Source organism: Paramormyrops kingsleyae, chromosome 1, assembly GCF_048594095.1.
Source record: "Paramormyrops kingsleyae isolate MSU_618 chromosome 1, PKINGS_0.4, whole genome shotgun sequence".
Classification (NCBI taxonomy): domain Eukaryota; kingdom Metazoa; phylum Chordata; class Actinopteri; order Osteoglossiformes; family Mormyridae; genus Paramormyrops; species Paramormyrops kingsleyae.
In genome coordinates, this window is record NC_132797.1 from 37,268,412 (window position 1) to 37,281,805 (window position 13,394).

The 13,394-nt window shown below is 36.8% G+C and overlaps 1 protein-coding gene across 4 annotated transcripts in view; it reads left to right on the forward strand.

The window, feature by feature from the left end:
* The first annotated feature begins 8,171 nt into the window (after nt 1-8,171).
* Nucleotides 8,172-13,394, forward strand: part of LOC111851594 (receptor tyrosine-protein kinase erbB-4-like) — a 198,291-nt gene continuing 193,068 nt past the window's right edge. For 2 of the 4 annotated variants that reach the window (XM_072715254.1, XM_072715263.1), the window contains exon 1: nt 8,172-8,496. In XM_072715254.1, the coding sequence (XP_072571355.1) occupies nt 8,418-8,496 (79 nt within the window). In that variant the 5' untranslated portion in view covers nt 8,172-8,417. The remainder of the gene's footprint in view (nt 8,497-13,394) is intronic. The other 2 variants (XM_023826641.2, XM_072715265.1) reach the window with 2 other exon arrangements.

Here is a 13,394-nt window from a genome sequence, read left to right on the forward strand (position 1 = left end):
CTTCTATAAAATAACAGTGTTTTTGCAAACTGTCAGAATCCCGCCAGTTGTTTGAAATGAGCAAGTATCTGTGTGCTTTTGTGGGCAGGTGACTCACACTGCATGTGCCACACTGTGGTATCGGCACTGCCAGAGTGTCATTCAAACGTGTGAGTGAGGAAGCTTCCGTTTTATCTTATCCAGATGCCCCTTTCTTCCATAACATGAAGTCAGGCTCTGTTAGAAAACACCCCTCCCCCACTGGCACCCACAACCACCATTCGCTACATCTGGCCCTGAGGAAACATAGTTAGGGGGGTTGAGGGGAAACAAAAATACTGTTATTGAAAATAGTTCTTATTAATACATTTAGTCTGGTCTTAGTTGAATTAATTCACATAAATTATTTTGTAATTTATGTTCACTTCTCAAAATACAGTAACTATTATAAATAATCTTAATTTCATAAATTTGTTTTTGTATTGATTGGTATTTCTCTTAAGCCAGATGCTTATCGATGGCTAAATGCCATAAACAACATTCAGCTGTGAATTGCCTGATCCTCAAGACTAACAGAACTTAAATCTAAGGAGCTTAGATTTAATGCTTGATTCTGTATCAAGCTGACAAAGCTGGAGAGATATAAAACATCACATAACATACACATCCTACATTTATGGAAAAGCTAAAATGTAGAACAAAATAAAGAAACTACATACGTTACTTCAGCAGAAAAACTTCCCTAGTTACCATCAAAGCATTGCATTACAAAGAATATAGCAAGACCCTAATATGATTCTGATGACCAGAAGTGGGTGGGTAGCTTATTCCACCATCGAGGAACTACACGCAAGGAATGTCTAGAGGAGACTTTCTATCATGGTGTAGGAATCTTCTGACTGAAAAGGGCAAGAGGAGATTTAGGTTTCAATGTGCGACTTTATGGAGACAGGTAGTCTCCATAAATGTTTCTGAAAGCCAGCACCAATGACTTCATGCAAGTGCCTTTAGGAAGTTAATGAAGAAAGACAAGGAGGGTTATAACATGACAGCATTTTGGTTGATTGAATACCAGATATTCCGCCAGATTTGAAATCATCTGCATTGCTTTGACAGCACGAGCTGGAGCTGTAGTAGTCTTGTCACAAAATGACACATGCTTTGACTGGAACTTGAGCTGCATATTCTGACAAATAAGGCCTGATTTTCCTGATGTTATAGAATAGTAGAGGACCTCAAGCTGCTATTTATACAGGAAAGAATATCTGACAACTTATCATTATGCAAACCTTGATAGAGGCAGGGAAAAAGCTTGCTTTTAGAGATGTTCTGTGATGCTAGCAAGTAATGCAGAGATTAGAGAAGAGACTGGTATCCAGCTGGATGTCATCAAGACAGCAGTGATAGGAGAAGTCACGTGACTGGATGATCAGAATCCGGAGAGGTGGTGTTCAGATTGAAGAGGAGAGTACCAAGAACTGAGCCTTGGGGGACACTTATTGTTACCTGCTGTGACCTCTACTTTTTGGCCATAACTCACTGATTTTAATACAACCTCAAAAGGCTTTCTCCATTTAATAATATTAATAATAATAATAATAATAATAATTGTTGTTGTTGTAATAATAATAATAAGAATAATATAATTTGTCATTGTCAATCTTTTCATGTAGTGTTTATATATCATTTTTTAATTTAGTTTTTTAATTAAAATTTTCTTGTTCTTAACCATAAGATTAATGGGAACAAAATCCTTTTGTCAACAGAAGAGCAAACCAATACCCCAACTGTCTTAGGTACGCAGGACTTTTATCAACAGTTCTCATATTTTAGTCAACTTTGATCACTTTCTGGATGACTGAAGCTTAAAATTACATGACATGCGACAGAAACAGATAAAGAGGGCAAAAATTAGGCAACTTGTGGTCTCTCTATCTGTCTGGTTTTAAAGCTTCAATCCTGTTCCTCCCCCATGTAAATGTCAGCAGTTTCATTTTCCTTTAGCCGCTTTGCTAAACTCTTCCACCTTGCTGTTGATTGATACCCCAGCATTAAAACCGTTAACAATCATATGCAGGGCTGGAACATCCAAATTTTTACTGCTAGCCAACTGAGTAGTTCAACAAAAAAAAATGTCTGAAACGTAGTTTTATTTACTAGCCAGCAGGCTATTGTTCAGCTTTTAGTACTTGCCCTTTGTCTAAATTACTCACCTCAGGTGAGTGGATGAGTTTAATTTACAGCCCTGTGCATATGTTTTGTTAAATAAATTTACTACATCCTAATAAAGTGTGTGTTCTGGTCCACAATACCTAGAAAGTAAAAGAAAAAATCAGTTACAAATCCTATGTCTAATATGGCATGCATACAATTGTAATGGCTAGAAGACTTCACTAGGTTCCATGCTTTGTTAATTTTAGCAAAGAACGCAAATTACATTGTAAATAGTTGTATTATGAATTAGATACCTGTAATACTGCAATATCTTTGTCATTAATGTTTAAATCAGTGGTTTTTATGGAAATGCATTACATACAAATGAAATAGTTATAATATGATAACATGCAAATTAATTCTTCAAACAAAAAAATGAATTAGCAAAGCTGAATGATTTTTTTGTTACCCTTGATCACTTCAGTGTTTAGAAAAGATATTATCACAGAATGACAATCATTCCATCCATCCATCGTCAAATCTCTGAGTGAATGGAAACCTATTCCGGGCAGCAGAAGACTGGGGTCCATGCTGGTTGGGACTCCATTCCATAACAGAGCACATACATTTGCTCTAAGTAATTTAGAGACACCAGTTAGCCTTTGGAAGGAAGCTTGTGTGATGCAAGGAGAACTCCACAGACACCCAGTGGTCCACTATGCCACCCATTAATCACCCCAGTACTTATTATAATTAATTACAAGTATAATTAAACTATGTGACTACCAAAGATTTCAATAGATTGCAGAAGAGTCCATCTTTCACACATAATTGGAGCCAAGATAGGACTGCTGTTGTAGTATGTTTTACACTATATGGACAAGTATTGGGACGCCTGGCCATTACACCTCTATGAACTTTCTTGACATCCCATTCTAAATCCTTAGGCATCAATATGGAGTTGGTCCCTCCGTTACAGCTGTAACAACTGGGACAGCTTTTCAAAAGATTTTGGAGTGTGTCCATGGAAATCTCTGCCCATTTATCCAGAAGAGCATTTTTAAGGTCAGATACTGATGTTGGACATAAAGCTCACAATCTCCATTCTAGTCCATCCCAAAGGTGTTTGATGGGGTTGAGGTCAGGGTTCTATGCGGACCAGTCCACAGCAAACTCACTCAACCACGTCTTTATGGACCTTGCTTTGTGCACTGGGGCATAGTCATGCTGGAACAGAAAAGGGCCTTCCCCAAACTGTTCCCACAAAGTTGGAAGAATAGAAATGTCCAAAATGTCTTAGCATGCTGAATCATTAAGAGTGCCCTTCACTGGAACTAATGGGTCTATCCCAGCACCCAAAAAACAACCCCATACCATTGTCCCTCCTCCACCAAACTTTACTCCTGGAAAAATGCAGTCAGGCAGGTAATATTCTCCTGGCCAAACCTAGATTTGTCCATCAGACTACCAGACAGAGAAGCGTGATTTTGTCACTCCGCAGAACACGTTTCCACTGCTCCAGAGTCCTGTGGTGGCGTGCTTTACACCACTCCATTCAATGCTTGCCATTGTGTATGTGAGCCTTGCATGCAGCTGCTTGGCCACGAAAGCCAATTCCATGAAGCTCTCAGCGCAGGTTTTATGCTGGGGTTAAAGCCAGAGGAAGTTTGTAACTCTGCAGTTACTGAGTCAACAGAGCATTGGCGACTTTTACGCACTATGCACCTCAGCACTCGATGACCCCTGTTACTTTTTGTGGTCTGACACTTTGTGACTGAGTTCCTGTTGTTCCTCAAAGCTTCCACTTTGCTATAATAGCACTCACAGTTGACCATGGAATATGTAGCAGGGAAGGAAATTCACGAACTGACTTATTGCAAAGGTGGCATCCTATGACAGTATGACACTTGAATTTACTGAGCTCTTCAGAATGACCCATTCTTTCATAAATGTCTTTAAACCTTACTACATGGCTAGATGCTTGATATAATACACTGGTGGCAATGGATCTGAATGAACCACCCGAATTCAATGAATGAGAAGTGTGTTCCAATACTTTTGTTCATATAATGGAGTTGGAAACAACAAACTAGACACCAACATGGAAAAAGGCTTTTGTTTCTTTGTAACCCATTGTTCAAGTTCTGTATGTACTGTATGCTGCCCAGTTTAATGAAATGCAAGACTGAAATATCTCAAATGGGCAAATATTGTGTAAAACTGTACATTTTATATTAGCAATAGAGGGTCAAACTGCTTTCATTTATTTCAGTTAGGAAAACAAATGGCACCTTTTTGCTTTGAGTAACCTGTTCAGATGTTTTCTTTATGCCTGCCAACCTAAAACAGACTGTATCACATTGACAATGACACAGTGTGACCACAACATTTAACTAAAGATTCTACATCTTCCTGCCACCAGTCTAACTGTAAATGCTGGGCGTAATTGTACATTTTCCCAGCATAATCTATGAAGAGGCAGTCTTATAAACACTAGGTAACTTTTCCTTACCTAATCTCATACATTCTTTGTGCAGGCTGACGTTAACATAAAATGTGGGTGTATTCCCACATTTATGTAAATATCATGAGAGGTGCACTCATCAGTCAAACCTTGGGCGATTTTTCCGAGAGGTGATCTTACATCACAATGGAAGTGGGTTTAAAAGCAAGAGAAATACAGTACAAAGTGGGTTAGAAGCAGTTTAACAGCCACTGTTGTAGTGGAAATAGTCATTTGGAGTGGAATGCATCCTGTCATCTTGAAACTAAAAAAAACCCCACATGGTACAATGTTGTAGGCAATCAGAGGAATCTCCATTTAAGTTCTAAAACGATTTCAGATTGACACATCTGCACATATATGTTAAAAGAAAATATGCACACTGTACAATTTCAAACGAGCAAGAATACAAAACTAGAATACCCATATACTCATAAACAATTAAGCAGAACACATTTATAGGATGAGAACATAAATGTTCACTGGTATACTTAAAGATTTCATTCTCTCTTTTTATGCATTTTCACTATCCCTTTCCACCATTTAACAAATACTTAGACATATATTTTTCATTTATTTTTTAAGCAAGGCTCCAGCCCTAGGAAAAATTCTCACAATCTTTGTTTGAATATGTAATGTAAAGGCTACACTGAAGACTCCAGAGAGGAGGTATTAATTCATTTTGGCATCCAAAATGTTACCTTCATGACTTTAGACAATATCTCAAAAAACGTCATTGTAGAATGATGAGGCGGTTTCTGTAACATAATACGAGAAAATACACGGCCAAGACTATTTAAATTCATAGTTGTATACTGACATCTAGCGTTCATTATAATTATAGCCATTATTATACATTCTCCAAACTATACGTAATCCAATGTATCCCCTCAAATAGGGAAAACACAAACGGTCCTAATGTGTATGTCAATAACTAAAATATTATATTTACATGTATAACAATGTGTATTGCTGATATTACTGACATTATGGGAACATTTGGTTTCCACAATGTGATATTTTAACGTTGTACGGATCATTGTTCCGGGCCCCACAAAGGGAAACTCAATTTTATACAAATCTGTGACTGCAATCAAAAAACTAAAAATGCCAAAAGAACTTTGTGTGGTTCTTAATAGTTAAGGTTAGGGCTGGGTAGGGGTTAAAACTGTAAAAATTTTGAGATAATCATCTAAATAAATAAATCAGTTATGACGAAATACTTCGGTGGAGACTGCCTTCACTGTACAGGAAACTAATTCGCACCTTTATTCTATCTCTCTCTCTATCTATCTATCTATCTATCTATCTATCTATCTATATCTATCTATCTATCTATCTATCTATCTATCTAAATGCTGGCGTTTGGCGGTTATGTCTTGCATACATTGTATGCCCTTGGAAGAACGCTCAGCTGATGACAGTAACCGTTTTTAACAACAGAGAAAGGCCAGATATTTACAAATTGCAGTTCTCCCAGTTTAGTGCAATACTAATTCATCCATATGTAATATGACGTAAATCCTAAACGTTACAGCACTCACAGTAGTATTGCGTATGGGATTAACTGAACTGTTAGACATTGAGCCATGTAGGGTACTCTTAATAACGGGGGTCAGTTTTCGGTTCTCGTATTTACAAAAACGTTTTATTCAATTGTGTTTTATCACACTTTTCCTGTTCAGTTGTTAAAATGATCAGGTAAGAAGAAAAAAAAACCCATAGTAACCAGGATTTCACACATCATTAGTTCTTGATTTATTTTTTCTAGTTTTCTTGATGTCAAGTGTTAACATAAATTGTCATCTAAATATAGTGACTATTACAATTTTAGAGGACTTTGTCATAGCATTACATTTTAATTTTTATTAGGACTTAATTTAAAAGATAATATATTGTTCTTTTAATATTTATTGAATCACCACACCTTAACTACGTCTACGACCTTACTTGGTTTGTGTACAATGTGTAGAAATATCAAGCTAAATAACAGAATGTCATGAGTTATTTACGACCCTCATAATTTTACCATTAAATGCTCTTAGAATTTTCAAAATTCACTAAGTTCTGTTTGCAGATCAGGACAGCCATTTACTTCATACATCTTTGCTGAAAAAAAACAATGTAACAGGAAACCCTAAAATGCGCGTGTAGGCCTTTAATAAAGCGGAACGAACATTTTCAATACTTGGTTATTTTACTATCAATAAAACATTAACTATCGCTGTTACGACACGAAAAATAGGGAAGCACATAAGTTAATTTTAATTTTAGGGTTTGATCAATTTGAACAGATGTTATTACTTAACCCAGAATACCATGTGCTGTATTTGAATCCTCTCCTGCATTGCCGAGGTTTCCTATAATAGTCCCTTGAATGATAAGTTTAACATAATGGCATCTTGCATAAACCCCGGGATAGATTAAAAAAAGAAGAAGAACAAATACACTCTACGGGGTGTAATAAACCTCCGCCAGAGTATGAATTCTGCATTTTTTTATATTATAATGGGCCAGATATTCAGGTCTCGTTTCATTATGCTCATCATGCAGGTAAATCATATCCATTAAACAAACCGTCTTAATCTTCGTCAATCTAAAATTACAAATGGCCTGCCATTTGGGGAGCCTTATCGAACTCTAGAACATTTTGGCCTACTTCATCTTCTAAATCGCAAGCATAAATTTCACAAATGTAATAGGCTAAAGATACTTTCAGAGGAGCAATCTATCAAAATAATTTTAAAAATTAATTGCAAAATCACCTTTATTTATTTTATTAGGCCTATATCTTATAACAAATGCATTCTTAATATTGTTTCAATTTTTTTAATCACTTACATATTACCAATATGAAATATATACCAAATTAAGGTATATAGTTATTTAAAGTTCTTGCATAAAAGCTTTAATGTTCATCTGAATATTACCTGGGTGGTTTGGAAGCCCCCTCTGTTGGTGAAAGTTAAGAATTGCAAGAACATGAATTAAGTATGAAAAGAATTAAAAACCTCTAATGGTTATGAATAATTAGGCATTATTTGTTTGTTTGTTTGTTTGTTTCTCCTGAAAAACCATGCAACACAACATGATGGCTATGTCAACTCGGGTAGCGGTTTTTAGCCGAGCATTTTGTATTGTTATTTAACTGTTACGTGATGTATTATTATTATTATTGTTGTTGTTGTTGTTGATGATGATGATGATGATGATGATGATGCTGGATAATAATACAGATATCAATTGTTTTCTAAACATTCATAAATACTAGAATATGATTGTGTTGTATACGTATTTTAACATGGGGTGATAATTCAGCGTAACAGACCCAATCAGAAATTAAACATATTGCTATTTTACAGGACAGGTGCTCTAACAGTGCAGTGAAAGCAAGAGATTTTTGGCAGCATCTAGAGGCCAATGAACGCGGGCAAGGAGGAGTGGAAGGCGTGGCTAGAATGCACTTACTTTGAGCTAGACCAATCAGCAGAGGCGTGGGATGTGGCATCCAGGGTCGAGGCGGCTTCTCAGGCGCGTAACTGTGGAGAGTAATGGCATGTGTGTAGTGCTGAGATCTACACAAACCTTCATACGCTGTGGAAATTATCGTAGTCTTGGCTTAACTTCTGTAGCTCTTCGAAAAGCAAGCTGGGTGAAAGACACGTGGAGAAAAATAAGCAGTCTTCTGAAATTCTAATTTAAAACTGTCATATTTCGTTTCCAGTCGGGAAAGACATTTTTTACTGGACATGTAAATTAAAGGAGTTAGCCCTTCACCAAAATGAAGCTAGCCGTTTCCCTGTATTGCTTCGGCTTTCTTTCGACTTTAATTGTGCTTCGTGTGAGATCTTCACAGTCAGGTGAGTGACAGGTATTCAACTGTCATTACGCATAATGCCTATTTATTAGTCACATTTCCTTATTTAAGACGGTCTTGTGTCAACAAAGGTCCAGACTCATTGAGTTTCCAATTTTAAAGTACACTATTCTCCAGTTAAACTACAATTTCAACACTTAATATGCAGACTTATTATTGTTACAAAGTTGCAGCCATCCCAAGTATTTACGTATTTTATGTACTACATGTTTAAATGGTTTTGGTCATTTCACGTGTATCAATACGCGATTCAATTCCTATGCGTGTGTTGACTGATTACGAACAGATTAATCGGGACGGTGTTTTATCGCTGTCAGGGCAGCACAGAGAGTGGCACTACTGAAATGCAAGAAAATAAAGATTGTCCTTACTTGTGTTATGCGGATACCGGCTGTCACTATAATGTTCCCTTTTCCTTTCTTTCTGAAAATGTTATTGTGTCTCTTCGACCTTTATTACATCAATTATAAAAATGTTGCCTGTTCTACTCACCAGTAAGGTATAACTCTGTGGCAGTAGAATTAAACATAAACTTGGAATACAAAAGATGCTGATCATAGCATCCCTATCACATTAACGTGCAAATCGAGGGAGTTCGGTTTAATAGATATGCTGTATTATGCAGTAATGCTTATTGTAATTCTCATTTTCAGTTCCATCTTTATGTGATTAGTTTTAATGTTACCTTAACTGTTAACTGCTTTAACTGTTTTTTTCTGTAACGTTTTATAATATTTCATAGTGTTTAAGCCAATTAGCATGATTCATCAATTCCATTGCCCCGTTTCTTAAAAAGAGAGAACTTTTTAACCGCGAACAATATTCAAGAAACACCTTTCTCCTGCACATACGCTATTAATACTTTTATGTCAAAACTGCATTTTAGCCTAGTGATCTGAAAAAAAAATGTCGATGTCTTGTAGTTTCGAGAAATTAATGAATCTTTAAATGTGCAGTTGTCATACAGTACAGATCACAGCATACAGGGGTAATTACGCTACCTTTTCACTGTAGTTCATGCTTGTTTCCATGTATTGCTGGTTGGCACTGCGTTTATATGCCCGCTTTAGGAACGCGCTGAAGCTGCATTTAAGAGGTAAGAGGTTCTCCGCTTGGTGGTGGTACGAGCCGGACACATGTTGAGAGATGGAATTATAAACGCAGGCTCACATACAAATTGCAACATACGTCACATACATTTGATATGAATAATAGGCTGATATAATTTATATTTTAAACATATCTTATGAGTTTTTTATATGTATGAATATGAATTTAGACTTTTAAATTGACCTATACAAATTCCATCACAATTTAACATGGCAATCGTTAACACTTAATTTAACAATTTCCAGCCACATTAGCATATAAGACTGATCGTGTTAGTTTAAGTTGTATTTGAGAAGTTGTATTACATAACAAGTGAGAGAATTTAAATGCGTGTTGCCACTACATTATTTTTGTTGTTAAACGATTAAGGGATTAACGAAGCTGGCCTTCCGAGACACATCTGCCTCCCTCGGGACGGCAGTTAACCCAAATGTATCTTGAAATGCTGAACATCTAACCGAGTCTGCTAGAGGACATTTAGTAACTTGACTTTCGATTAAACATAGAGTGACTAGATAATCCATGTCAGGGAGGATACTTTGAGCTACTTAAGGTGTTACAAACTACTTTAAAATTAAAAGGCTCTTGTGCTTGGCTAAAGAGTTAGGTTCTTCTTGTGCGTTGACTGGTTTGTTTCTTTGATTGAAAGACTCGTACCGTTGTCTCACATTAACATTAGTGATATGTACATGATTACAGGAGACTGACCAATCAGCACGAAGCAAGAGCTCAGTGCTTAAGTGACATCCAGGTCTTTTTAATTGAAATGGTAGTTTACAAACCCTGTCCTAGCACAGTATCTGGTCATCCTAGTTAAACATGCAGGAGGTGTATCACCAGTGGGCTAGAGAAAGTAAGCACACAGGTTTGTCTTTGACGTGCGACTTATTTATATCATTGCCATGTTTTAAGATATGAAGTTTCTTTCTAAGCAGGGACAAGTACTGCCACAAACAGGTTTTACTGGATGTTTTTCTCTGCATTGGAGGAGATTTTGCAAGGGTCATGTGTTCTGGAATAAAATATTTTCATATTAGCAATCTATATCTCTTGATATTGTACTTTTCTATATCCAAGACATAGAAATTGTAAGTAAAAGGGTAAAAATGCTAACTTAATTTAGCTAGACTGAGACCATAATTTGTTGAATGCCCTATATTATGTTTTTATTGCTCTTTTTATCTGTTTGGGTCCTTCAGGTGGTAATGCTATCTCATGAGATGACAGTGTTCTGATATGAATATAAGGCTTTAAACTGATACATTCTGTGCATTCCAAAATTTAAAATACTTGATATGTGCCTGGGAATATCATTAATATCTTGCAGTATATGGGCCCAAAGCCTTATCTGAATATTAGAAAAAAAAAACACCATACTGTCTGTATGATCAAGGAATATTTCAGCTGGGGTGCTTATTGTTTTCAGAAGTTCATGTGATATTTAGAGGTTCTGAAATAGTACACCAATACAACATACAGAATATTAAATAACCAAGGTTGCTATAAATTGGTATTTTTCACACCCATGGAGAGAAACAAGATGTTTGTGCTTTTTTACTACTTTTTGATCAGTAGTACCTCTGACCCTATTTACCAAAAAAAACGGCCATCCATTTGTAACTGCTTGTCCTATTCAGGGTCACGGGGGTCTGGAGTCTATCCCAGAGGCTATGGGCACACGGCAGAGGACAGCACAGGATGGGGCACCAACCCAAAGCAAAGCATACTCACACGCATGCACGCACACACACACATAGACACAGGTTTGTAATTATATCTTTGTGGGGACTCTCCATTCATTTATCCTACTGGGTTGCGGGGGGTCCGGAGCCTATCCCGGAAGCAATGGGCACGAGGCAGGGAATAACCCTGGATGGGGGGCCAGCCCATCGCAGGGCACTAACCATAACCATAAGTAGCTAAACAAAATGAGACTTTTGGCATTTTTACTTTTTTTGACTGCATTCACAGATCTTTGTGGGGACTTGGTCCCCCACAATGTCAAAATAACAGGTTTTTAATACACTGTGGGGAACATTTGGTCCCCACAATGTAAAACAAACATAATCCACACACAAACACACTCACACACCTATGGCTGATTTGGTAACCTCAGATAAACTCAGCATGTTCTTGGACTGTGAGGCAAAACCAGAGGATCAAAAGGAAACCCTGTGATAACATGGAGAGAACATAATATCTCCACACACATAGATCCATGGTGGAGACTCAAACCTTGGTCCTAGAGATGTGAGGCAACAGTGCTAACCACCTGCCAGCCTCAAAAAGAGTAAATCACATTTCTTTGGAGTTATTGTAATTTAAAATCGGCCACAAGTACAACACCACAGTTGTCAGTCAACTATATAATATATGTCAAATTTATGAGATATATATGGGAATTTCAAAAACGGGTTATATTTCAGTGTATGGCAGGGCTGCCCAAAAGGGGGAGACATACAGACCCCCGCACACTAGGTGGGACCCATGAGCATATGAGCTTGGATAATGGCACCTTTTTTCTGGGGCTCATTTGGTAGAATATTTCAGGGGCCCAACAATGTGTTTGTGTGGCCTTTGCACAAGGTAAAATGTCGTCTAAAGTCATAATTTATGTTAACTCTTCAGTATTGGTTGTCATTTACTCAAAAGTGTTGTTTGACTAAAGGACAAGGAGTTTGACTAAGTCAAACATCACGTGTGCAATTTTTGGGTTAATTTGTCATGTACCACGGTATATGTTTTCTTAACATTTTGTGAGGTGGGATGTATCCTTGATGGCATTTTTGTTTTGTACATGAGCCTGGAATCCAAAGTATGAGGAAGGGACAACCTAGAAGGGCCAAATTCTCTTTCAGTTCTCATTAAGTTCTGCAATATTTTCTTTCCGGTTAAGATGACTACTGCCACTTTAGTCAAACTAAACACATTTTAATGTATCAACAGTTAAGTACTGTATTAATTACAAGAAAGGTTCAATTTTGTCATCATGTTCTATAACTAGTTTAAATAATAGTACAATATTGAGTTAATGTTTAATATCTTAGATCTTTAGCTGGGTTATCCTCCTTTTGTAATGATAACTAGTTTGCCACAGTTTTTTACCCTTTTACTTCCAAATCAGGATGTTTACATAGTGTTGTCTGTATTGAGATTACTGTGATAGCTGTCTTGCTGCTGAAAAGCATGGAATTTATACTATTGGAATATCTGCATGTCCGTTTTTGTGCGTGTATCTGTTTGCACATGTTTGCTGGTGCCAGTTTGAAAAAGCCACTGGACATGCGTGTACAGCACTACCATCCCTCCTGTTGGGATTTCGCATGGGCAGTTAAATATGGCACATTCTGCAGCTGTTTGCCTTCATTACAGCTGTTCGGTGCTGAGGTAGGGCTATGTCCCATGTGTACTCCACACAACGATTTCAGATTCTTACATGCTTCTATTTGCAATTATTGCAGCCTCTGTCCTTGCTCGCCTTTAGATAACTGGGCCGAAAATATAAATGCTAATTTTTTGCATATATTGTTTTGGACTTTAATTACAATACAGTTCATGTGTATTGGCATTTCTGTACATTTTTTAAGTCAGTTAATGTCAATGAAATTATTTCTAAAACGAAAATGCAAACTTATTCCGATATCTTAAATTTTTAATTAATTAAAAGTTTTTCTAGTTGTAGGTATGCTTTGGTAACGGCTTCTTTCATTTTTTAGCTTGTAACTATGAAATATTTTATAATTATTTACATGTGCATGAATTACCAAAGTC